The 27572-nt window shown below is 39.4% G+C and overlaps 1 protein-coding gene across 1 annotated transcript in view; it reads left to right on the top strand.

Moving 5' to 3' along the window:
- The window catches only part of NEK11 (NIMA related kinase 11), a 244214-nt gene extending 229176 nt beyond the window's left edge, over positions 1–15038 (top strand). The window contains 1 exon segment of the mRNA XM_031940247.1: positions 14819–15038. Coding sequence (XP_031796107.1) covers positions 14819–15038 — 220 coding nt within the window.
- The last annotated feature ends 12534 nt before the right edge of the window (positions 15039–27572 follow it).

Below are 27572 nucleotides of genomic sequence, written 5' to 3'. Positions count from 1 at the left end.
GCTCTGGAGGAGGCCGGAATTAGAGCTCCGGTAATTAGAGCTGTCAATAGTCAATCAATGATCTTGGCTTTTCATTTTACTCATCTCTAAGTCAATCTGATCCAGCAAATAAACTATGAGCTCCTAGAGTCAGAGGCCCGACTTTCTGAATCTATCATTGACCTTTTGTGACCTTGGTCTCTCTGCATTCTATTTTCTTTTTTATTATAAATTTAGCTTGTTTATAATTGAATGCAACAAACATTTATTAAGTGCCTACTATGTGCCAGGCTACATTATTTGTAGATTATCTCCTTTAGATTGTGAGTTACTTGAGGGTAGAGCCGATCTTTTACATTTATGTGTGATTCCACTGCTTAGCACAGTGCAAGACACGTAGTAAGCACTTAATAACTTCTTATTGACTGATTATCAACAAACACAAACATTTCCATGTATAAAGAACAAAACAAATAATATACAAAACCACAAATTTCGGTTACATTTAAGTATATATCCAATTTAACATTGCAGGAACAAATTACCCTGTGTGTCTTTGTCTGAAATTCTTTTCCTTCTTTATATTTTAAACTTTTTATTGATGCTCCTTTCTGTTTTTAAAAAAATATATCACTATCCTCTAACTTTCCCCTACTTTCACATGGAAACTCTCCCTTATAACAAGAAATATATAGCCAATCAGCATACTGATGATGACTGAAAATGAATTTCCAACATCATTCTTTTTTTTATTTTCACTAGTATTTCAATTTTCTGAGTACATGTAAAGATAGTTTTCAGCATTCATTTTGGTAAAATTTTACCTTTAAAATATTTTCTCCCTCTCTTATCTCTCCCCTCCCCAACACAGGTTAAATATGTGCAATTCTTTTAAACATATTTCCATATTTGTCACGTTGTACAAGAAAAATCAGACCAAAAGGGAAAAAAAAAAACATGAGAAACAAAACAAACAAAAAGGTGAAAACAGTATGATTTGTTCCACATTCATTCTCCATTGGTTCTCTTTCTAGAGGCGATTGGTGTTTTCCATCCCAAATCTATTGAAATTGTCTTGAATCACTGCATCTACTATCATTCTTTATCTCTAGTCCATCATCTCTTTCTCTTCCAAGAAACTGGCACATAGTAGGTACCTAATAAATGTTTACTGATTGATCAGTGCTTCTTCATCAGTCCTCTGAAATATTGGTTGGTCCCTCCGTGGATCAGAAGTCTATAGTTTTTCCAAGTTGTGGCCATTGTGTGAAGTGTTTTCATGATTCTTCTCACTTCATTTTGCAACAATTCATTCTAGTCTTCTGGGATTATTCAGTCTGTCCTCTTTGCTATTTCTTATGGTACAATAATAATTCTATTCATGGCCATTCTCTTTATTTGTAGTGCTTTAATGTGACTTTACTCCAAGATAAAGTGAGAGTATTTTTAAACATAGGACTCTGTTCCCTGTTTCATTGTTCTTATGGGGGATATGTGCCTCATAATGGTGTTGCTGAAACTTTGAGGGTATGTTTCTAAATTGACCTCCAACTTCCCTACTTCTGTTGTCTTTGACCTCCAGTGGGTGTTAGGTAAAACTTTGTAGTTGTTTTAATTTATTTTTCCATTATTATTTGTGTTTTAGAACATTTTTCATATGTTTGTTTCTTTTCCCATGAGGTACCATTAGGTTACCTGCTATGAAGAATGGTTCTTTTCTTATATACTTGTATCTCATTTCTATAAAGTTATGAGTCTTTATAAGAAAACATTTGCTACAAATTTTTTTCCTCAGGAAATTATTTCCTTTCTAATTTTGACTATGGTGATTTTGCTTAGGTAAAATCCTTTCAGTTTTATATAATCAGAACTGTCCATTTTATCTTTGATTACCTTTATCTAATTCTATTCCCAACAACTGATCTAGAAAGCAATATGGAATTATGCAAAACAAGTGACTAAAATATTCATACTCTTTGTCCATATTCTTGACCCAGAGATTCTGCTGCTAGGTGTATATACTCCAAGGAGATCAATGACAAAAAGGAAGATTCTAAATACATAAATGAGGGCAGTGCAGTGAATAAAGCACCACACCTGACTTCAGGAAGATTCATCTTCTTGAGTTCAAATCTGGTTTCAGACATTTTAATAGCTGTGTGGTCCTGAGCACCCCTCATTTGCCTCAGTTTCCTCAAATGTAAAATGAGCTGGAGAAGGAAATGACAAACCACTCCTGTATCTTTGCCAAGAAAACTCCAAATGGGGTCACAAAGAGATGGATATGGAAAAATGACTGAACAAGAACATGTACATGAAAACATTTATATCCCTACTTTTTGTATTGTTCCCAGCAAAGAACTAGGAACAAAGTAGAGGTCCATTTGTTAATAAATGTCTAAACAACTCATGAATATATCTTTCTGTGCTATTAAGAAATGTTAGATGTGACGACTGTAGAAAGTCAGGGGAAGATGTGTATGAATGGATGCAAAGTGCAAGAAGTAGTACCAGAAAAACTAAGAAAATATATGCTATGACCACAACAATTTAGATGAAAAGTACAACCAAAAAACCAATTGAAATGGAATACTGTGAAATGACAATGATCAACCCTGGTTGCATAGAAGAGATTTGAGAAGCTTCCTTCCCCCCCTTCTTTGCAGAGATGGGGAATTATGGGTATTAAAATGCATGAGACATCAGACTTTTTGATACAGAGGCTATTTTGCACTCACACACACATACACATATATTCTTTGAAAAATTTCTTTATTGTAAAGTAGGACTCTCTAGAAGGAGGAGTGGAAAGAGAGATACGAAATGTAGGATATATAAAAGCAAAAGATCTCAATAAAACTTTGTGCTTTGAAAAACCCTAAAAGTGAAAGTAATTAAATTATAAAAGATATAATGTAACTCCAAAGAACAAATGGGAAAAGACCCTTCTCTGTTTATCATCAGACTTTGAAAGCTGTTGGTTAGTTCTACTGACCTGTTTCTCTTCCTCTGTATTTTCAACTCCCTGCCATTTTTAATTTTTATTATAAAGGGTGTTTCCGGGAGGGTGAAAAGAAAGGGTCACATTGGGAAATGGAGGGCTATAAAAAATAAAAGATATCAATAAAATGTGTTTTTTAAAATGTTCTCTCTATGGTTGTAAAAGTAATCTTTCTTATTCTATTTATAATGACTTTTTATATTAAGGTTATGCATTCATTTGAAGCTTATTTTGGAATAAAGTGTAAGATGTTAATCTAAACCTGATATATTCCAAATGCTTTCCAGTTTTCTTAGTAGTTCTTGTGGATTAAATCCTTACTCCAGTGATTGTAGCTCTTTGGATTTAATGAAGACTATGCTACTATGTTCAATTGCTTAAGCATTCTGTTTAGTTAGTCTGTTCCACTGATAAGCTTTTTGGCTTTTAGAATCAGGACCAAATAGCTTTGATGAATGTAGGTTTATGGCAGGGCTTTTTAAACTTTTTTCTATTTACGATCCTTTTTTGCCTGAGACGTGACCCTGGGTTTATAGGTATAATTAAATAGATATACAAATCAAAGATTTACTGGTGATGAGTCATAATTTAACAACCGACATATTCAATTCTGTGACCCCATATGGGGTTGTGAACCACATTTTAAGAAGCCTTGGTATACAACAGCTTGAGATCTGTCATTGCTGGGTTCCCTTCATTCTTAATTACTTTTCATCGTTTTCCTTGAGATTCTTGGCCTTTGGTCTCATGTGAATTTTGCCATGAATTTTTCTTATAATTTAAAACAACTCCTCGGTGGTTTGATTGGTATGACTCAAAATCTATAAATTAATTTAGAGAGTATCATTTAAATTACATTGGCGTAGTTCAAGCATGAGCAAGTCATATCTCTTCCATTGTTGATTTACTTTTTTTCTGTAAAAGAGAGTTTGTAATTATAGTCACATGAGTTTGGTGTTCTTGGGAGGCTAACTCCCAGCTGTTTCATACAGTTGAAGGTTATTTTTGAATGGAATATGTTTATTTCCTCCTACTCCATTTTGTTAATAATAAACAGAAAGACTGATAATTTTATGGGTTTTAAACATCCTGCTACTTTGCTGAAGTTATTGTTTCAGTTTAGTTATATCTCAGGCATTTTCATCTATAAAGAGATAATTTTACTCCCTTTTAGCTTATGCTTATTCCCTCTGTCTTCTTTACTGCAATAGCTGGTATTTATAGAACTACCATTATTTGATATAGGATTAGAAATACTGACTGTCTAAAAAAAGATAAAGAAATTGAGAAAAACAAGCATCTTATTTTCCCCATCAGACTCTGCAAATGCTTCTTAGGAAAGTTGGAGTTAGCAATCTATATAACCTCAGGCATCTACTCTTTGAACATGTCCACTCCCATTTTTTAAATTATATTATAGCTTTTTATTTACCAGATATATGCATGGGTAATTTTTCAGCATTGACAATTGCCAAACCTTTTGTTCTAACTTTTCCCCTCCTTCCCCCCATCCCTTCCCCCAGATGGCAGGTTGACCAATACATGTTAAATATGTTAAAGTATAAATTAAATACAATATATGTGTACATGTCCACACAGTTATTTTGCTGTACAAAAAGAATCGGACTTTGAAATAGTGTACAATTAGCCTGTGAAGGAAAACAAAAATGCAGGCAGACAAAGGTAGAGTGACTGAGAATTCTATGTAGTGGTTCATAGTCATTTCCCAGAGTTCTTTCCCTGGGTGTATAGCTGGTTCAGTTCATTACTGCTCTATTGGAACTGACTTGGTTCATTTCATTGCTGGAGATGGCCACGTCTATCAGAATTGATCATCATATAGTATTGTTGTTGAAGTATATAATGATCTTCTGTCCACTCCCATTTTACAGATGAAGAAACTAGGGGAATGATGTGGTTTTCCCAGTGTTACAAAGATAGAAACAGCAAGATTAAAGTTCAAATTCATATCTTCTGACTAAAAAAAGAAAAAAAAATCCCAGTTCTGACTACTGTACTATCTGATCTGCCATTGATCTAGAATCAAATAAAGTAACTTGATCAGAGGTGGAAGGAAGGTGGAGAGGGAGGGGCTCCTTGATCGTCTTAAACCAAAAATAAGTTGTGATGATATTGTATTTCTCGAGAACTTGTTTCTTCCTGGGCTTGGCCCATGTTTTTCCTAACTTCCCAGGTGTGTTGGGAAGCAACATCCTGCATTGGGAAAATGTCATTTCTTAATCCATAAAGTCATTTAGCCACAGGATCTGTCCAAGTGCTCTGCAGGCCTGTATCAAGAACTAAGACCTGGGGCATTGAACCAGTGTCCTCACAGGATCAGCTGTGAAGCAGACACAGGTCCAAGGTACGGCATCTTTTAGGCACCTCAGTGGCCCAGTGGGTAGAGCACTGGGCCTGGCATCAGGAGCAAATCCCTGCCCAGAAAACCCCAGATGGGGGGCAACAACTGAACGATGCTTGATCTTGTGAAGATCAAAAGAGATAATATTTTTAAAGTCCTGACACCCAGTAGGTACTTAATAATAAATGCTTGTTTCCTTCTTTCCCTCTTCAGTGCCCAAAGGCGAGTGCACTCCCTTACCCACACCATCTCCAGACATTGCCTCCTCGTGTTTCAGTCACTTACTGAAAGCCCACTGGGGTATTATTTTGATTTCTCTCAGCCATCTTCCCCAAGGTTTATAAAACATTTCTGCTCTCCTACCCAGACATTGTCTTTCTCCCTCTGCTAAGCTTGCCTCAGTTATCCTTAAGGTTTCCCAAGGCTTTCTCTTGCTGAGTTGTCTGTAGTTACCAAAAGATTTGAGAATTAGAGGAATTGTGCATTTATTAAGAAGCTGTGGGGAAAATGATCTTTTGTGTTTGCATAAAAAATTTTAATTTAGTCAAAATGAGATAAAAAGCAGATGTGATTGTCCTGTAGACAAGGAGGATTTTCTGCTGCCTTTGCTAAGGAGGCTCGTTCCTGCTCTCCTGGCCCATATTTGGGGGACTGTCACAGAGACAGCAGGGGCCCCCTCTGGAGGTGTCCAGCAGAGATTGGTGGGCAGCTTCCAGTCCTGCTGTCCCCACTCTGGCCCCGGGCTCTGAGAGCACTCGTTCCCAAAGGTGGCTGAGGAGAGGGGAGACACCCCTCTCCCTTTCCAGTTCTCCTCCCTGTGGTATCAGCTACTATTAGAAGGGGAGCGCATGGGGATCTGCTTTGCTGAGATTTGCATCCCAGGACCTGGCACCCAGCTAGTGCCTCCTCAGAACTTTATCTCAAGGGGATTTCTTGGGTGTACTGGTTGAACGAGATGGCCTTGGCCTTCCCTTCCACATCTCACATTTTGTGATTTTGAAAAACCATCTCCAACAACTAAGGAGTTGAATGTGAGGGAACCCGCTTCCTTTTTGGGTAGCTCTGTTAGGAAGTTTTTCTTCATGTGTAGCCTTTGCCATATTTCCAATCTTTCTGCCCATTTGCTCTCATTGCTTCCACTCACATAGCCCCATATTTCCATCAACGAGCATATATTAAGGATACATATTTTTCCCAGACACTGTACTGGCTCCCGGACATACATGTGAGTACAAAGAATCATCTCAAGGAACTTCCATTCAAAAATTTAGTTATAATGTACCCAGTCCTTTTAGTCATGGTGGATTCTCTGTGACCCCAATTGGGTTTTATTTATTTATTTATTTGCTTATTTATTTATTCATTTATTGATTGATTGGTTTGTTTATTTATTTATTTAGACAGAGACACTGGAATGGTTTGCCATTTCTTTCTCCAGCAAATAAACACAAAACACGGATAAAATGAATCAAAATAATTGGGGAGAGAGGAATGGTAAGAGCTTTCCCCATCAGAGGCTCAGGTTCCAAAATGATCTCTCCTGGTAGCCTAACCTCCACCTCCCTCAGACTTCCACTCTGTCCATGTCCTATTTTAATAACAATGATAGAAATATACTCAGAAGTTTTTGACTTGGAAGGAACATCCCCTTAATTCTTTCATGATTAGTGATCTTTCTTTCAAGCTCAAATTATCCCCCAATATATTTACATGTTATGTCTCACCAGCAGGAGCTGCATAGCCTATGGCAGAAAGAGCCAGCCTTGGAGCCCCCAAGACACGGATTCAAACCGTACTTCTGACACACTGACTATGTAATCCTGGGCACAGGCCTTGGTGTGTCTGTCTGGCCCTTAATGCTTATTGTCCAGTCATTTCAGCCCATTTGGGGTTTTCTTGGCAGATGTGCTTGATGGTTAGCCATCTCCTTCTCCAGCTCATTTGGCAGATGAGGAAACTGAGGCAGACAGTCAGTGACCTGTCCAGGGTCACACAGTTAGGAAGAGTCTGAGGCCAGATTTGAACTCATGAAGTTGAGCCCTCCTGACTCCAGACAAGGCCCTCTGAACACTCTGGCACCCCTAGGTTGTAAGTAGCAAAGACAGCTCTCTAAAGTCATAAGCTCATCTTCTTTGTTAGAAGGAGTTTCCCGATGGGAGGTTTCTTTGTATGGTGTAGTGAGGAGAAAACTGATCTTACTTAGAGTTAGGGAAATCTGGGCCTAAATTCTGCCTTTCATACTAACTGAACAATTTTGGGTGAGTCACTTAAGTTCTTTGTGGGTCAGTTTCCCCATCTGAAAAATTAAGGCATCAGTTAATCCAGGAACCTCTGAGCACCTTCTCAGCCCCAAATCTCCATCCTCCAGTCCCTCTCTGTAACCTATTCGAGGACAGACACTTGGTTAATTGTGGCTCTGTCTCCTGAGTACTTCCCATCATGCTTTGAAAATACTAGATAAGTAATGAATGCTTATGGAATTGAATTGGATTGGAGACCATGTGGGCCACTACTCTCGTGTTTCAGATGAAGGAGCTGAGAATGGGGGGAAGTGACTGACCCCAAGTCTCCCGGCCTCAAAGTGGCAGAACCAGAGTTGGACCCCAGGGCCAAAGTGCTTTTGAACACACGTTCCTTCATGAATATGCAGGTTATGAAAGCGGATTAGATACTCTGTTTGCTTGATATGGAAACCAAAACACCATCTAGGGAAGGGGGATCACAAATAAAGGCGAGGAGAGGGACCTCCAGTATGAAATACTATTATTGCTGTTATTTTGAATCACTGAATAAGATTATGGAACATCACTTTAGAGCTGGGAGCCTCTACAGACCTTCTAATCCAAACTTCTCCTTTTATGGAATGGGGAAACTGAGGCCCTGAGAGGTAGATCACACAGATAATAAATGGAGTCTGATTCTAAGTTCTTTTCATGGTGGGGCAGTGATTGCATAGAAGAAAATTTAATAAACCTCAAGTTATGGTTTTCTCTCCCTAATTGCAACACGCTGCCCATAAAGAGCACAGGCAATAATTTTTTTTTAATAAAATGTTAAAATCCACGTGCAGGGCCTGGCTTAGCTTTTGAATTATGGAAGGTGGGCTGCAGAGCTGTTGATTGTCTAGAAAACTATTTCTTTCCATAAGGACTGTTTTCCTCCTACACAGGCTCCAAACTCTCTTATTATCTATATTTTTAGCATTTGAACATGGAAGTTCCTGGATCATCCTTGATTATATATAATGTATTCATTCCAAACTTGACCTTTTTCATTCTTTCCTCATTATCTCTGCAATTGGGAAATATGGATTAAGAAAAGGATTGTTGACATATATATCCTTGCAGAATTAGACAGGTGTTGATTCTACCCTAAGAGACATGGGCTCCAGTGAAGAGGCTCAGGATTAGAGATAAATATCAAGAGGACTTAATAAAAATAAATCTATTCATAAACATGGAAAAATGGCCCAAACTGATAAGATGCAGTGTTTGCATTGTCTACAAGATAAGAAATAACTGCATTTGGGAAGTGAAGTGAATAAGAGGTGAGTTGGAGGGTTTTTAAAACTGGGTCGATGGTAGAATAATTAGAACAGTAATAATAACAACAAATAACTTTAATGGTATTTTAAGGATTTCAAAACATTTATTTACACACATCATCTCACAACAAACGCTCTGAGGAAGATACTAAAAATTCTTTTCACCCCATTTATAAAATGGGGAAACTTGAAACCCAGAGAGATTATGTAATTTTGCCAAAGTCACACAGCTAACAAGCATCAGACTCGACATGTGGACTCTAAGCCTGATAGTCTTACCCACTACATCATGCAGCCCCAAGTGGGCAGGCAAAAGCTAGGGGTCCCTTCTGGTTTAATGAGGTTTGAGATACAAGCAAGACGTGAGAACAGAAACATCTCTGACATCCAGATACAGACTTACTCAAAATCCAAGCCCCAGTCTCTATCCAGGAAGAGTACTCCCTCGAACAGAATGCTTGACTGGGGGATAGGATCAATCAGAAAGAAGAAATGAATGCAAGAAGCATTTATCTCCGATTTCTCTGATCTCAGAGATTCCCCTGCTTTTGGTCATAGTCACTTAACATTTTTATTGATGTTGCTTTGTATATGACTGTCACAGAGAGGGCACTGGGGAGGGGAAGGGTAGCAGGAGCTCCTCCACCTGCTCTGAAGCTGAAGAAATCAGTGTATCCTGAGCAGTGAAAGTCAGATTTTTGTTGTCGTTTTCTTGTTTTTGTTTTTTACTGCCTCTGAAGCAGAAACCACTTCTCTTCTGCTGGGGATGGGACGGGGAGCCCTCAGTGCCTCCTGGATGTTAGATAACACCACCAAGTTCCCCTTAAATAGAGTTTTTCTATTTACAAATTCCATAAATATCCGAAGGCGTCACTGGCAGGAACACTGCAGCTTGTTTTCCAAGTGTCAGAATAAATTCACACTGTAATATTTTCAAGGCAATTCTACGACGTCCATCATTTCTTTCCTTTTCTTAAAATGAATGTGTTCTTTATATATATAAATAAAGAACTGACCTCTTCTTTATGCTCAAATGTAGCAGTAACGTTGCAGAATAGGACAAAGTCCTCCATCTACTCACTCCCTGGGCTTTTTCTGACCATGTAAATCAGTCACCCCACATGGGGACTTTGTGAGAAACAGTGGATCAAGGGCTGGTGAGAGAGGTCAGTTAATCAATAAACATCAAGGACTTACTGTGTGCCAGCATTGTGCTAAGGGCTAGGGAGAAAAAGAAAGGCAAAGACAGTCCCTATTTTCTTGTAGCTTATAATACAATGGAGTAAGATAAAAAGAAGCTAAAAAGGTACATGGAGATAAAATCTAGAGGAATACAACTGGGTGGAGAAGGAAAAGATGGCGCCCTCAGTGCCCTTCTTAGATGGAGGCTTTGGGAGGTATTCTCTGTCCAAACTAATCAGAGAAAAAGGGAAGGGTCTGGAGGTACTGAGGAGGATATGATCTTGCAGAATGATGAAATCCTATTGAAGTCCAGGAATGGAGGCAGCTGCCCAGGACACCCTCCTTAAATGGAGGGGTATGCATATGTATGTGTGTGTGTGTGCTAACAGCCATGCTAGTTGGGAAGGATGCGAGGTCCATTTGTCAAGTAAAATCTTAATATCCTTTGACCAAAGAAAGACCTGACATTCTTTTATCAAGCCCCTGGAGCAATGAATTTCATTATGCTCTAAATAAAATGGATCAAAAAGATTCAGAGCTGGAAAAATCCTTGGAAATCATCCACACTCATAACCTCAGGTCTTTGAACTTGTTTTTAAAAAATGTTTTGGGGCATAGAACCAAGATGGCAGAGAAAAGGCAGCAGGTCTCACCTGACTTTTCCCTAAAACCCCTCTGAACACCTTTAAAATAATGCCTTCCTGGAGCAGCAGAACCTACGAAAAGACAGGGTGAAATAATTTCCAGACAAAGCCATTTTAGGTCAGCCAGACTTCTGTGCTCTGAGCCCACAAATGGTAAGTGGGTAGAACAACTGGTCAGAAGGAGATTACAGGGGTCTCTTTGCTAGCACTGAGGCAGGATTCTCTTGCTTTGTTGTCCATACTCAGATCTGGGTCACAATCCTGGGTGGATGTTCCAGCATGAGGAGGAGCACCAATACACCAGAGCTTGTGGCCATAGTAGAGTGGGGACCCTGGTCATAGTTGCAGGGCAGAAAAGAGTGCTTGAAAAGAGGGTAGAAAAGAGAGCACAGGCCAAGAGAATAGCAAACACCCCTCTCCCCAGATCACTCCTCCTTGGTAGAACTGAAAACTTATTGCTCCCTAAAAGTATCTCTCAAAACAGCTGCTCAAAACCCTGAAGCTTGGAACAGTGTGTCTTCTACCCTGGAAGGAGAGCCCTACTTTAAAGAGTTAAAAGTCAAGAAATAGCCTGGGAAAATGAGGAAAAACAGAAAAAATTCTAGAAAGTTACTATGAGAGGAAAGATCAAAACATACACTCATAAGGTAACTAAGTCAAAGATCCTACATCAAGTCTCTAAGGAAAATATGAATTGGTCTCAGGCCATGGAGGAGCCCAAAAAGGATTTAAAAAATCAAGTAAGAGAGGTGGAGGAAAAATTGGGAAGAGAAATGAGAATGATGCAAGAAAATCATGAAAAACAAATCAATGGCTTTGTAAAGGAGACTCCCCACAAATACTGAAGAAAATAACACCTTAAAAAACAGAGTAGGCCAAATGGTAAAGGAAGTACGAAAAGCCAATAAAAAGAATTCTTTGAAAAGTAGAGTTGGTCAAATGAAAAAAAGAGGAACAGAAATTCACTGAAGAAAAGACTCCCCCTCCTTTCACCCAACCTTGTATATCTTGAGATATGTTTGTTTAGTAAATACTATGATCAGATAGGAGAGTAAGAGAACATTACCCACAACTACGATCCATCTTTATTAGGTTCTAAAATATGAAATAAGAAATGAAGAGTGGGGTGGAATTAGATTCTGTAGAGCCTTAACTGTCAAGGTGGGATTTTTAATTTTATTCTTGAGGCAATGGGGAACCACTGAAAATTTTTGAGCAGGCAAATCATATGGTACTTGTTGATAGATTGTTTTGTCTTTTGTGTGATGCATAGATTGGAGAAGGAAGAACCTGGAACCAGGGACATCATGTTATTAGAGAGAATCCAGGGAAGAATTAATGAGGACTTGAATTGGAGTGCTATAGAAAGTGGAAAAAGGGACTCAAATATGAAAGATTGTATATGATATGAAGGGGCTGATGGAAGAGGATTTTTTTCTCTTTCATAGACTGTGTGCAAAAAAGACCAATTACATCAGCCTTTATGCTCAAATTAGGTTGGTCTTTGGATACTAGACATAACCTATCCCCTGTCCTTGAAACCTTTCTAGCATGGTAGAATCTGTTGGAATTTGTACTTTGATGGCATAGCCTTGGGCACTCCAAGCTCACTTCCAACCTATGGAGAGGAATTCAAATTGGATTTTGTGGATGAAGTTCTAAGAATATTCTAAAAAGATTTCTGGACCTGATCAAATTTATACATTCAGAAGAAATCTGTGCTAGAGATGACTCAATTTTATTTTGTTTTTTAAATAATATTTTGTTTTCTCTCATTTATAGTAAAAATAATATTTAATATTTGTTGCATTTTTTAATTTTTGAGTTCCAGTTCTATCCCTCCTACCCTGCCCTCTCCCCTTCCTAAGATGGTAAACAATCTGATATAGATTATGCATGTAAAACATATTAGTCACTTTGTGCAAAAATACTAGAGGAAAAGGAAGAAAGGAAGGAAGGGAAGAAGGAAGAAAGGAAAGAAAAAAGGAAGGAAGGAAGAAAAGAGAGGAAGCAAGGAAAAAGCAAAGGAAACAAAGTGAAAAATAGTATGCTTTAATCTGTATTCAGACATCATCAGTTCTTTCTCTGGAGGCAGATAACATTTTTCTTTCTTTTCTTTTCTTTTTAGTCGATATCTATTTTTTTAAAATAGCTTTTTATTTACAAGTTATATGCATGGGTAATTTTACAGCATTGACAATTGCCAAACCTTTTGTTCCAATTTTTCCCCTCCTTTCCCCCACCCCCTCCTTTAGATGGCAGGATGACTAGTAGATGTTAAATCTATTAAAGTATAAATTAAATACACAATATGTACACATGACCAGTTATTTTGCTGTACTAAAAGAATCAAACTCTGAAATATTGTACAATTAGCCTGTGAAGGAAATCCAATGTAATGGTTCATAATCATCTCCCAGAGTTCTTTCACTGGGCGTAGCTGGTTCAGTTTGTTACTGCTCCATTGGAACTGATTTGGTTCATCTCATTGCTGAGGATGGCCAGGTCCATCAGAATTGATCATCATATAGTATTGTTGTTGAAGTATATAATGGTCTCCTGGCTCTGCTTATTTCACTCAGCATCAATTCGTGTAAGCGGATAACATTTTTCATCTCGAGTCCTTTGGGATTTTCTTGGATCATTGTAGTGATAGAATAGCTAAATCCATCACAATTGGTCACTGTATAATATCACTGTGACTGTGTACAATGTTCTCCTGATTCTGCTCATTTCATCTTATATCAGTTCATGTAAGTCTTTAAAGGTTTTTCATTTCTTATAGCACAATAATATTCCATCACAAATATATATCATAAGTTGTCCAGCCATTTCTCAATTGAAAGGCAGCTTCTTATTTCCATTCTTTACCACCACAAAAATCCTGCTATAAACATATTTATGCAAATAGATCTTTTTCCCTTTTCTTTGATCTCTTTGGAATACAAATCGAGTAGTAGTTTTTCTGGATCAAAAGGTATACACAGCTTTATAGTGGGCATAGTTCCAACTTGCTCTCCAGAATGGTTGGATCAGTTCACAACTCCACCAACAGTACATTAGTGGAGATGACTAATTTTAGATGATTCCATTTTAAAGGCACTTAGAGATCTGAGAAAGGACTTTGTCCCTGGTCATCATGATCCTCAGTTTCTATCCATAATGGTGCCTCTTCCTCTACATTAAAAATAACAGAGTTTTAAAGCACCTTTTCAATTGTTTCCCCCCCTTTCCATGCATAGTATAGTTGTCCCAGACAAACTGAGGCTAGAGAAAGACCTTAATTTAGAAAGACCAAAGTCATCCACAGCATCCTAAGCTATCAACAGTTGTCCTGCCCCTTGTCTTGGCACTGGACTTCAGAGACTGGAAGAGAGAATGAGGCTGATGACTTTGTATAGTTCTGCCTTAATTCAACTTAAATCTAATTCCCTCCCAAGTCATCAATCACCCCATGATGTCGCTGGTCCTCTTCTAGAACAAGGGACCAAGAGGAGGTCTTCAGTCCCAGACACTGCGTTCAGGGCCAGACTTCTCCCTGTACTAGGGTGGGCAGTAGAGCTCCTATTGTCAGCGACAATGTTTCCATTATTAAGACTTAGATGAATATTAAGGTCACTTGAAAAGATCTTCCAGATCAGCCAACAGTGGCCGTCCTAAAAATGACTGTTAACAAAGCATTTAAGTCAAACTAGATTCCAGTGAATTGAACAAATATTGATTGGGCCCCATTCCATGCAAGACAGTGCAGTGCAGTGTAGAAAGACCTGGCCATGGACTTAGGAAGGCCTGAGTTCAAGTGCTGCTTTTGTCTGTGTGATCTTGAAAAACCTAACCTTAACCTTTACTTAATATTTAACCTTTTAGTCCCTCAAACAACTCTCTGAGACAACCGGCTATGGAACAGTTGATGATCTTCCCTGGTAAGGGGAATGCTCACACTGAGGCACCTTAAATAAAAATGAAATGACAAAGTTGGATAGAAAGAAAGCTATTCTAGGCACTGGGACAGAGAGATGGAAGGCAACTGTCCCTGCCCTGAAGGAGCTCATTGTCTCTTAGAGGGAAGTTCAGATTGTTAGTTTTCTCTCCTTGTTATTGTGCAGATCGGCCATTCAGAAGCTGGGCCTGGAAGTGTTTGAGACAGTCTACAGCTACCTCAAGAAGGCCAGGAGACAGAATGCCGGCGAAGAGGAGATCAGGCAGTCCCTGGAAAAAGTGGTGCCGCGAGCCAGCGACTGTTTTGAAGTGGATCAGCTCATCTACTTCGAGGAGCAGTTGTGTAAGACTACAAGGGAAGATTCTGAGCTCTAGAACCATTTTTAAGTGGTGGACAAAATCAAGCACTAACCAAATGGGAGACAAATCCCAAGGCTTAATCCAACAAACGCACAAGATGGATTGTATCAATCAGTAATTGGGGACACCATCTTTATGATTCTCCAGCTAGCAAAATATACTTTTGTTTGTTGTCTTAATTTGAGTGTGTTATATGTTGCTGAGCACGGCACAATCAAGATTGGGGTATCCCACATGGTAAATGGTTATTTCCTAAGCAGCCTTTAAAAAGGTATTTTTAAAAGCCTCTTTATTAAAGTGGGGGGAAGTCTAAATGGAATAATGAAAGGGTCCTGTATAGAATTCAGGGGATCTGGGTTCCCATGCTATCTCTGCTATTAACTGCTTTTATCTTGTTGGGTTACTTCTTAGTCTCAGTTTCCTATAAAAAGAGTAGTTTGAGCTAAATGATCTCTACCATTCCTTCTAGTTCTAACATTCTGTTCTTCTAGTTGTTGTGTCTAGTCCCAGTTCTAGAAATTACACCCAGAAGATGGGGTTCTTGGAAATGAGTCATGCTCATTGGGCTGCCAGGCCCCAGGGACTCTATAGGAATTACTGACATTGAGTTTGCATTTCCAGCGTAGGAAAATTGTTAGGGGTTAGAGGAACATTCTTGCCATTTCCCTTCTTTTATTTTCCCCAAGACACAATCATTCTCCATATTCCTTAATTTTGTTGAAAATGTCACCATCCTTCAATCTCTGAGGTCTGCAGCCTCAGCCTCAGCTTAGACTCCTTCTCCCTCATCCCTATGTCCAATCAGTTGCCAAGTTTGTCTGTTCTACCTCTGGGACATCTTGAGTCAATCTTCTCCACTCACATAGCCTTTGCCTTGGTTTCAGACTTCACTGATTCTCACTGGGATTTTTGCAGTAACTCCTTTATTAGACTTATCTGCTTCCTCTCTATCTCTCTCTGTCTCTATCTCTGTCTCTCTTCTCTCTCTCTTTGTCTCTATCTTTTCCAATCCAATGTCAAAACAGCTGCCAAATTAATATTTATAATTGACCCTCTTGCTCAGAAATGTCCAGAACTTCCCTGTCACTTATAGAATTGAATGAAGACTCCTTAGCTGGTGATTAAATTCCTCATAAAACGAGGATGGACTAGATGAATCCTAAGGTTCTTTTTAGGTCAGAAGCTAGAATCATATGTTAAAGTTGACTAAGTTCAGAAAAATATTTAGTCATTGAATTAAAGTAGAACCTCCTAAAATCCCTTTCCTTAAAAGTTTTCCTAAAAGACCTTTATATTCCATAAAGTGCTACTTTTTTCTAAGCTGGATATCAGTTAAACAAATTTATTTCTTTATAGATGGATAATTTATCTATTTTTATCCCTTGGTTGTATTCTGTGATTTATGATTCTAATTTATCTTTCCAGACTTATTTCAACTCTCCTTCATGCACTCTGCATTTCAGCCAAGCTGATCTATTAGCTGTTTCTTTAACTTGGCATGCAGTCTCCCATCTCCACACTTTTGCCCAAATTCTTTCTTTTATCTGAAACATTCTCCTTCCTCACCCCTGCATCTTAAAATCTCTTGCTGCATTCATGGCTCAGTTTGATAAAAATCCTCCCTAATTCCCTACCCCTGGACACCCAGTCCAGTTGTTAATGTCTTCCTTTTCCTCCTCCTCCTGAAATTGCTTTGTACTTGCTATATTTACAGTTCTAAGAACATCTTCTCCATTATTTAAAATGTAAACTCTTTGTGGGAAGGGCAAAGTACTGTATTCATCAAAAGCCTTTAATACATGTTTATTGAACTGATATTCCAATAAAAGGAGTTATGGGGGAATCAGGTTTCAAAATCCTATCCCCAATTTACAGCTATGAAATTGAACTTCATACCCTAAAAATAGTATGTGTTGAAGGGCTTTTATTCATGACAAGTGTATTTCCTTGCATTATAAATACGTGGTATACATGTTGTCTTCTCCTTGAGGGCCGGACTGTTTTATTTTTGTCTTTGAAACCCAGTGCGTAGCACGGTGTAGACATTTAATAAACACTTATTGATTGATGGGCATCTAAGTCTATGTTTTTTTCCCTTCATTCAAAGATGTCTTATACCAGAGGTTCTTAACGATATATGTATGGCCATACACATGTATGTATACATGTACAAACATATATGTGTTATCTATCCATACAGACAAATATATACCCTTGGACTGCCTGATGAAACCTTCTAGACCCCTTCTCAAAATGATTTTCTAAATGTAGAGAGTTAAAATACAGAAAAATATGAAGGAAATCAAATTTGTATTGGAATTCACTTGTCCCTTCCCAAAACATTTAAACCAAGTTTACAAACCCCAGGTTAACAAACCTTGTTCTACCCAGTTTACAGCCATCGGGCGTTCTCATAGCTCTTCATTACGAGGATGGAGGACCAGGCTGAACCTTAGACTTGTGATTATTACCGTGCAGACACTACAGGCATCTCTGCTCCAATTACCTCCTGCCAGTTACAGGAGGAGCCGTTTGGGGTCAAGGTAAGCCTTCGTGTAGGTATAACAGTCCACTGGCCTCCCATCCCTAAAGGCCTCATTTAGGATAACCCCAGAAGACATCCTCTCCCTTGACCCGGTGCCCGGAATTTAAAAGGAGGGGAGAAAGGAAAAAAGGAGTAACAGGATTTAAAGAAAATCTCAGAATCTCCTGGCTCGCGCTCTTTGTGGCCCCTGACAGAAAGTAAAAGGTGACCGTGCTGGGATTTAGCAGGCAATCACCCTGGAACAGATGTTTTCCTTTCATAAGTAGATATGTGTGCCCAGGGAACGAGGATGGGTGGTTCTCCGCTGGGTTTTAGAATGTGTTTATAAGAAGACAGGCAGAAACGGCAAACATCTAACGTCCTTCATTGGAAATGAAGCTTACTCTCATTTATAGCTTCATGGGCCTGCAGGTTGGAGCTGAGAAGGGTTTAAAATGATGAGAAGAAAATTACCTTTGGTTGTTACCATTGGAAAAATGTCTGGCTCAGCTCTACACAGACTTCCTTCTGTCAAAAGGGGGTGGGTATTTAAGAGGAACAGAACAGCCTGAGTGAGGAGACTGACAACATGACTGTTGAGCCAAAGAACAGAGTGACTTTTGGAGTTCGTGCTGCCCTGCTATTCTATAAAAAATGGATATGGACAGGAGTCTCTGCATGTATATATGCTTATATGTGTAATATATGCAAGCATACAAACACATGCATGAACCTGTATAATGTGAAACTTTATGTAATATATTTATTCAGATTTTATTAGATAAATAAAATATAATATATGTATTATATATGAAACATGAATATATTATTGTTTCTCTCTATGTATATATGTGTGTGTTTGTATAGATATAAGTATAAATATAAATAAATAAAGAAGTCCCAAACACCTTGATATAGTTTTAAGCTATTAAAGCTTAAGACTTTTGGTATATTGTGTGTGTGTGTGTATATATGTATGTATGTATGTGTGTGTATATATGTATGTATATATATATATATGTGTGTGTGTATATATATATATATGTGTGTGTGTGTGTGTGTGTATGTGTGTGTGTGTATGTGTATGTGTGTATATGCTGTACCAAAGCATCTCAGTGCATTTTTAAGCTATTAAAACTCAAGACTTTGGGTATACTCTGTATGTATATGTGTGTGTGTAGATATAGATACACACATGTATAAATATATTATGTGCATGCTGTGCTAAACATCTCAGTGCAATTTTAAGCTGCTGGAGCTCCAGACTTTGGGTATCCTCTGTGTGTACATGTGTATGTGTGTGTGTTTTACCAGTGATAATTGATCTATCTGCTTCCTAAATATACCTTAGAAATCCCAACGTTGGGGGAGACTGAGGCAGGGCACGAGGGCAGGACGGCTAATTGCTTTGATGTCTGTGGGGCTCAGTCTGAGGTGGATGGATTTCTTCAGGAACTAAATGAAGGCAGGGATAAGGACCTAGTCTGTTCCTTCCCGGGGCTTGGATCTTGGTCCTAAGAGGCAGATGCAAGAAGCTGATGGCAGCCCCGAAGGAGAGAAACCTCCTTGTTGATGATGGATGGGTCTGCTGAGCAGACAGGTGGAAATGGAGCCACCCAGAGAAGGGAGAGAAGGAGATGAAGGGGATTTGTTCCCTGCCCCAATAGTGGCCTCCTGGGCCCTCTGATCCACCTCCCTCCTTTTATAGATAGGGAGATGAGCGTGGATACGTTAAGGGAGCTATCCAAGGTCACTTCTGCAGTGGGCCCTGATTACGTGATTGTGAAGGGGACGAATGATCAGGATATGGGATGTGAAGGAACACAGAGGATTTTTTGTGCTGCAGGATATGGGATGTGAAGGAACACAGAGGATTTTTTGTGCTGCAGGATATGGGATGTGAAGGAACACAGAGGATTTTTTGTGCTGCTTTTGTATGATTTTACAGTTATTTTGGATGTGATCGGTCTCTAGTCTCAGGAAAGGATTGTTCTTTCCAAGAAGGAAACAAGGAACATTGACTGATGGTTGTCACTGGGAAGGTCAAAGTAAAGCAGGGACTTGCTTCCTTCTCATTTCCAGGAACCGTTTTTGAAAATGTGTCATTGACCTTGGGGGGTCATTTGAGACCTAAAGCAGCTCAATGACCCAGTGAATAGAGCATTGGGCTGGGAGTCTTCAAGATCCAAGTTCAAATCCAGCCTCAGATCCTTTCTACCTCTAGGATCCTGGGTAAGTTACTTAAGCACTGTTTGTCTCAGTTTCTTCAACTGTGAAATAGGGATAATAACAGCGCCTACCTCCCAGCATTGCTATGTGGATCAAATGGCTCAGCTCCCAATGCACTGGGGCCCTCCTAGTTTCCTTGTCTGCAAAACAGAAGTATTTAGGCCTTCACAATACCCCAAAGGTGGGAACTGTTCCAACCACTTTTCTATTTCCTTGCAGAACCTGGTACCTTCCTTTATAAAGCAAATCTTTATTAAGCACCTACTATGTATAAAGTATTTACTAAATGAAGGAAACATATGATTTCTGGAAGACAAAGTCTTATTTAGTGGTACTTGGGCTTAGGAAGTAATGGCTGACTGTCTTTGCCAGGCTAGTTGCCGGCATCTACACTGGTGATGCTCCTTGAAACCATGAAGAAGTAGAGACCTGTGGGATGAGCTAAAGACAGTTCTAAGTTCTAATGTCAGGTGGCTGTCAATCAGTGGGCTAAAGACAGTTCTAAGTTCTATTGTCAGATGGCTGGCACTCATTGGGCTAAAGACAGTTCTAAGTTCTAATGTCATATGGCTGTCAATCAGTGGGCTAAAGACAGTTCTAAGTTCTACTGTTAGATGGCTGGCAATCATTGGGCTAAAGACAGTTCTAAGTTCTACTGTCAGGTGGCTGTCAATCAGGAGTTACAGTTCTAAATTCTAATATCAAATGGCTGTCAATCAGTGGGCTAAAGACAGTTCTAAGTTCTACTGTCAGGTGGCTGTCAATCAGTGGATTAAAGACAGTTCTAAGTTCTAATGGCAGACGGCTGTCAATCAGTGGGTTTCCCCAAATGCCCAGTATATCTGGGGCACAGTATTCTCAGCCTCACTGCTGACTCAATGTCATTTTGCACGGTGTGACCATTGCAATGTCTTGGGCTGCCCGTCTGAAAAGAAATGTGCTAATGTTTCCCTCATAGGGATACCATATGAAATATTAATGAGCTGACATTTGCCAAGTGATTGAAGCCCTCTCCCCCAGTATTTGCATAATGTTAGCAACCCCTGGCTTCTCTCACTCCAAAATATTTCATACTTAAGATCCCTTTATGTGTAATATTGGAATGTCCTAAAGGCAACTAGGTGCATGTGATAGTCTAAGAATCCTTCTTTGCACTTTTCTAGGGGACAGAGAAATACGAGAGAGTGGTCTATCATACGGGAAGACAGCTTGGGGTCTGGTAAGGTGAGAATATAGTCAAATGTCTCAGCTTGATTTTATCCATAGTATATTATAGAAAGGCCAAATTTTAGCCAAGAGAAGGTTAATTCATAACATATTATAAAAGTCCAAGTTTTAGCCAAGAGGAATTTACATTCTCTAAGGAGGAATGAACAAAAGAGTTAGCGGGACATTACTCTCTAGTCTTTGGACTTGGGACTGTCACCAGCTGGGCTTTTACCAAATACACTTAGGGCCCAGGTTCCCGCAGGTTCTAAGAGCTACCTCTCTTCTATCAGGACTTTGTGTGCCTGAGTTAAAAATATTTCCCATAAGTGGGCTTCTTTCTTTAAAGCTGACTTAAAGGAAAGGCAAGCACTCTCACCTCCCCCCAAAGCTCCTACTTTTTAGATATTTTATTTTTGCCTTCTTTCCTAAGGTCATGTACTTGTTTGACATTGGCAAACTCCCTAATATCCCTGGGCCTTAGTTCATCCATCTGTAAAATGAGATGATTAAACTACCTGCTTTCTGAGGTCTTTTCTGAGTCTATATATAGAGTATAACCCTATAATCTACTATGTACTGTGTATGTCTCTTTTATATACCTCTATGTGTATATTTTACTTCCTCTGTTAGAATATAAGCTCCTTGAGGGCAGGGACAGTATTTATCTTTCTTTATATTCCCAGAAGTTAACATGGTGTCTGGAAGACAGTAAGTGCTTAATAAGTGTCTGGTGCACAATGAGCACTTAATAAGTACTTGTTAATTGATTGATTTAGAGAGAGGACCTAATAGTAATAGTCATTATAATAACTCACATTTATGTAGCATTTTAAACTTTACATTTCATTCAGCTTTAAAATAACCTTGTGAGATTGGTGCTGTTACTATCACTATTTTACACACAAGAAACTGAGTTTCAGAGATGTGAAGTCTGCCTAAGGCCACATGGCTATGAAATATTTGAGATGGGATTTAAACCCATCTTCTTGACTCCACGACTAATATTGGGGTCACTCTTCTATGCATCCTTCAAATTGATTCTGAAACTCTCTTAAGGAGCTGTTCCACTCTCTGCCCACAGACACCCAATTGTTCTAGTTTGGGGAAGATACGCTGAGAATGTTATCAAAAATAACACTGTTCTGTGTTCAGTGAAAAAATATCTTCAGAGATTTTTTGTTTTTGGCTGGACTGGTGTGTATAATTGAAAGAAAACCAACGCCAGACCCAGCAACATCAACAAAAACCTTGAAAAATCAGCCAACGTAACTAAATACCCGATAATAAGGGCATGATTAAATAAATCATGGTACATGAATGTCAGGGAATGTCATGATGCTTTCTGTTTGACTAAAATGAGGAACAGAAAGAAAGAGAGGGGCCTTTGTGAAATAATACAAAGCCCCAAAACACACATTGAATCAAAGGAACAGAGTATATATTAGAACCCAATAAGAGAAAAAGTGAATAGGAAGAAATGGACAAAAATTTTTGATAAGGACACAGAGCAAATGACTGAAAATTCTAAAATCAGGGCTCCATTTATTGTTTTCTTGATTGTGGTGGACTTAAGAAAGTGATGGAGAAATATTAATAATCTATATTAAACTTAAAAGTATGTTCTGATACTTAATTTTGTTTTTTTGGTGAGAGCCTGTTGTTAACCACCAGTATCCCAATTGATAGGGATCAAGAGCATAAATAGAAAGGTTAGCTTCTTAAAGAAAGTCACATCTTTTCCTGATAGAAAAGAATCATAATCACTGAATGTTAACATTAGGAGGAATCTGAAAGATCGTCTAATCCATACGTGTCCAACTTGGTTTAGCAAAACTCCCCATGGTGGGATTTAAAAATATAACCAGGAAATGTTTAATAAAATAATTTAAAATACAATCCTATATAGATAATGTTAATTTGTTGTTTTCTGAGTCAATATGCTGTTAACATGAATTAATTCCTATTTGAGTTTGATACCACTGATCTAGTTCTCTGAAATAGACAGGGAAGAAAAATAAAAGATGTATAGGAAAAGGAGAAAAGATAAGGTAGTTCATGAAGGTATAATTTCCCCCAGCTCCATTCCTCTACAGTTCCCTGTTTCCAAATGCTCTCTGCTCTCCTTCACATCCCATTTTTTCCTCATGTTCATGATTTCCCTGGGTATGTTTTAATATTTAATAATAGGCTCTGGATAAGTAGGGTCTCAAAAAACCATAGGTAGAAACCTATGTTCCCTCCCTCTTTAAAAGTGTTTCTTAGGGACCATTAACTATTGAAGATATTAGCTTGGTTGTGAAGGGGAGCCACTGGGTACCTAAAATTGCTTCGAAATCAAGTTGGCTTCAGGTTTAATTGAGGTCTCAGTGGCCTCTTTTCTCAGAAAGCAGAACAAAGAAATCAAGTAGCTTGGAGTGTGGAGCAAGTCCTAATTGTCCCCTTGGACCCCTGAAGCTATCTTGATCATATTAGCTTACAACTTTTGGCCCCTCTTCTGCAACTGAGCAATTCATGAGCCAAGCTTGGCCTTGCCCACCTGTATTTGGTGAAGCATCTTGGTCTCCCCTAAACCTTGTGTCTCTCTTCTCCTTTCCCAGTGGCTTTTGAAGGGGCAATATGGAAAGGGGAAGGTTGGAGAGCCCATACAAGGGGTTCTCTTCCCCTTCTCCTAAGTCACAGTGATGAAAATCCCCAGCCACAGAGTGGGACATTAGCTATTAAAATTTACAAAGAATTATTTCTCTTTGCAGCAAAAGCAACTTTGTTTGAAAAACATTAAAGAAAAGGAATAGAGAAAAGCACCCTCATAAAGAGATTGACTGTCTATAGACGCCTGTTGAGAGCATAACTCTTATGCCATTATTGAATTTTAATTTACTTCTCAGTGCCGGGTGCCATCAAGTGATAAAACACATCACCCCTAATTAGTCCCTGGGTCTGGCATGAAATAATATGGGGAGGGATGTGCTGGGTCTTCTGGGATTAGGTCATAGCAGGAGATCCAGTTATATTGTGAGAACCTGGGGCAACTCCAAGTATGGCTTTTGGAGGCAAATTTCATTGAATTTTAGAATTGGAAGGACCCAAATGTCATCGAGGTCTACAGATTCTCTCTGCCACATGTTTGACAAGTAGTCATCCTGTTTCTGTTTGAACCCCTCCAGTGAGAGAAATTATTTCCTTACAAAGATAGTTCATTTGAATTTTGGACAGATCCAAGTTTTAGGAAATCTGCAGAGGGGGGAAACGCCATTGCCCCCGGAGGTTGGCCACTCTCATCTTGTCTGAACCCCTTTAAGAAGTGATAGGGACCATGATAAGAATTCCTAGGAGATGAATTTGGACTTTCTTTTCTAACCAGGATTGACTTGGATGCAAGTGAAATCTCTCTCCCTAATGATGCCCTTGGTAATTAGTGCTTTTTCCCATCCCAAATTCTCATGTGTTTTTGCCAATGGACTATAAGCTTGAGAAAATGACTGTCATCTCTCCATTTGCCTCTGAGTCCTCAGTGCACAGTGTGCATAGTAGGTCCACAACAAATACTTATAAGGTTGGATTGAGTTGAGCTGGGAAACATCTAGCAGCCAGGGCTGCAGCAACTTCGAAAGGAGTCCGGGAAGAGAAGGACACTAAGATCTGCCTGGATTGATCACAGACCCAACCACCAAGAAAAGTCATCATTAGCACATTTCTCTCCAGAAAACCTTGGGCAGAGGGCAGGACTGATGCTGCACTGGCTGCCTCTCAGCCCCCCCTTTATGTGCAGTTTGTCCCTCTCTCATGGGTCATATTTGAATCAAACCATCACAGTCTCCAGCAGGATCTGTGAGAGCGAGACACAGAAAACTTCTTGGGACGAGGAGGGTCAGGCTGGAAATCACTAAGAAAACAACCAAGATCTGGGACCCAAATCAGTTGGAATTACTGGGGGGATGGAGGGAAGGTCATGGTCATGAGTGTGTGAGCAGCTCAGTCCCCTACACTGACAATCTAGCTTTGTTAAATCTTAGAAAAGTAGAATTAAAACCAACTTTTAATTTTGTGCTATTTTGCCGGGTTGTTCTGAGGACTGAAGGAGATAATATTTGTTAAAGTACTTAGCTCAGTGCCTGGCACGTAGTAGGTGCTTTAGAAATGCTTTTTCATTTCCACAAGGTTGGGTTCTGAAATTCTCTTTGATTTCTTTTCCGATTCATTGAGATAAGATGGTGTGGACGGTGGTTCAGCTGCTGAATTTCCCTTGTCCTATTGAAGTGGGCTGTTGGAAACCCCTCATCCCTTCCCCCTCCTTTTTCTTTCAACTTCTCCCCAGATTTCTTTTTTTAACACCAACCTTCCAAGGTCTATCCACTTCCTCCTCGGTATGCATGATGGGTTTTAGATGGCCAGGCTTGGAGAACTGTCCCAGGATCCTAAACCCCAGCTGTCATCCCTGAGAAAGCCGGAGCCCTGGAGCTCCCAGCTGCGGCTCGGCCTCTCTTGGCAGCTCTCCTGAGATGCTTCTGTGGGCTGTAGTCCCTGGCTGCCAGCTGGCTGCCTCCCACGGCAAAATGGCGGCCTAGGCTCTTGGGAGAACCAAGATGTAAAGGGGGGAAGTGTCCCCTTTTTTCATGCCTTGAAAGAAATCTGAGGAGGATCCTTTTTTTTTTAATTAAAGCTTTTTATTTTCAAAACATATTCATGGATAATTTTTCAACATTGACCCTTGCAAAGCCTTCCTTTTCCCACCCCTCCCTTAGATGGCAAGTAATCCAAGTTAATGGTAAATATATACATATTAAATCCAATATATGCATACATATTTATACAATTATCTTGCTGCACAAGAAAGATCAGATCAAAAAGGAAAAAAACGAGGAAGAAAACAAAATGCGAGCAAACGACAGCAAAAAGAGTGAAAACGCTGTGTTGTGGTCCACCCTCAGTTCCCACCATTGAGGAGGATCCTTAAGGGCCCGTTCACTGTGGACCACAAAGATTCTCTTGGAGGTAGAAAGAGCTTGAGAATGAGCAATTAGTGCCAACCCTCATTCAAAGCAACATTAAAGGAGTATGATTTATACTTCTAATAATAGCTGATGTTTACCTGGGGCTTTATGCTCTGTTTTGAAGCTTTTTATTCACACTCCAAATTTATGAGATCCTGAGCAGGATGGCTCATCTAGTCCACCTCCTAATTTTACAGATGAGGAAACTGAGTCCTAGAAATGCTGAATGACTCCTGGTCATAGAGTTTATAAGTAGCCAAGATCATAGTCTCATAAACCAAGAACTAGGTGGGACAGTAGCAATTTCATTTTATAAATGTGGTCTAGACCCATAGAAACTGCGACTTTAGGTGGCAGTGCTGGGACTAGAATTGGCATTTTCTGGTTATAGTTGGAGTATTCTTTCCATTACCTCACATTGGTTCTTCTTCTTTTTTTTAAGCTTTTTATTTTCAAAATATATGCATAGTTTTCAACATTCACCCTTGCAAAATCTTGTATTCCAATTTTTTCTCCCTCCCTTCCCCCATCTCCTTCCTTTGAGGGCAAATAATCCAATATAGGTTAAACATGACTCATGTTGGTTCTTAAGTAGACCAGTGCACTGGGCCTGGAGTCAGGAAGATTCATCTTCATGAGTTCAAATCCGACCTTGGACACTTACTAACTGTACGACCCTGGGCAAGGCACTTAATTTTATTTGCCTCAGTTTCCTCATTTGTAAAATAAACTGGAGAAGGACAGAGCAAACCACTGTAGTATCTTTGCCAATAAAACCCTAAATGGGATCATGAAAAATCAGAAACAATTGATAACAGCAACAAGAATAGTAGTAAACATCTTCATCTTATCCTTGGAGGAACCATGGTTAAGGGAACAACACGCTTACAAATGGTAGATTTGGAATTCAAAGGGACATTTTGGACTACAAACCCAAGGCTTTTTCCTTGACTTCATAATTTTGTGCCTGGGACATCATTATGGCAAAAGAGAAGGACCACACTCTTGGGTCCATAGGACCAGGAGTCCAGGTGGCTTTGAATACCCCACGCCTGTTCAGTTTAGAGAGGAGGGGGACCACTTGTCACATGTGATGTGGTAAGACTTCCCTTTGGGTATGGGTTGGGCTAGGTGGGCTACTCGGGCCCCCTCCCAACTCTGAGATTCTGCGGTTGATGATAAGGAAATCAAAGCTGCTTGACAAGGGAGTCCTTTCCAGCCCCTCAGTCACTGCATCCTTCAGTCATCATGGCAACCTCAGTGGATTGTCGCTGATTCCCTAGCTGGGACCATGCTCTTCCAGAGCCCCTTTTCCCAAAGGGGAATGGGAATGAGCTGCTTAACATCATCATGTTCCCTGTAATCAAGGCCATGGCCACAAAATTTGAAAATGGGGACAAAAGAGAGGAAGGGGTGTGAGAGAGCAGACACTTGAGTTATCATAAGGGCAGCTCCAAAATTGGTGGCTATAACTCCTGAGAAACTAATATATGTATATATATATATATGTATGTATACATGCATATATGTGTGTATGTATGTTTATGAAAATATATATGTGTGTGTGCATATGTATACACACATACATACCACACGCTTCAGAAAAGA

This window comes from Sarcophilus harrisii, chromosome 5, assembly GCF_902635505.1.
Source record: "Sarcophilus harrisii chromosome 5, mSarHar1.11, whole genome shotgun sequence".
NCBI lineage: Eukaryota > Metazoa > Chordata > Mammalia > Dasyuromorphia > Dasyuridae > Sarcophilus > Sarcophilus harrisii.
The sequence above is the reverse complement of the archived record's forward strand: the minus strand, read 5'-3'. Positions and strand labels throughout refer to the sequence as shown.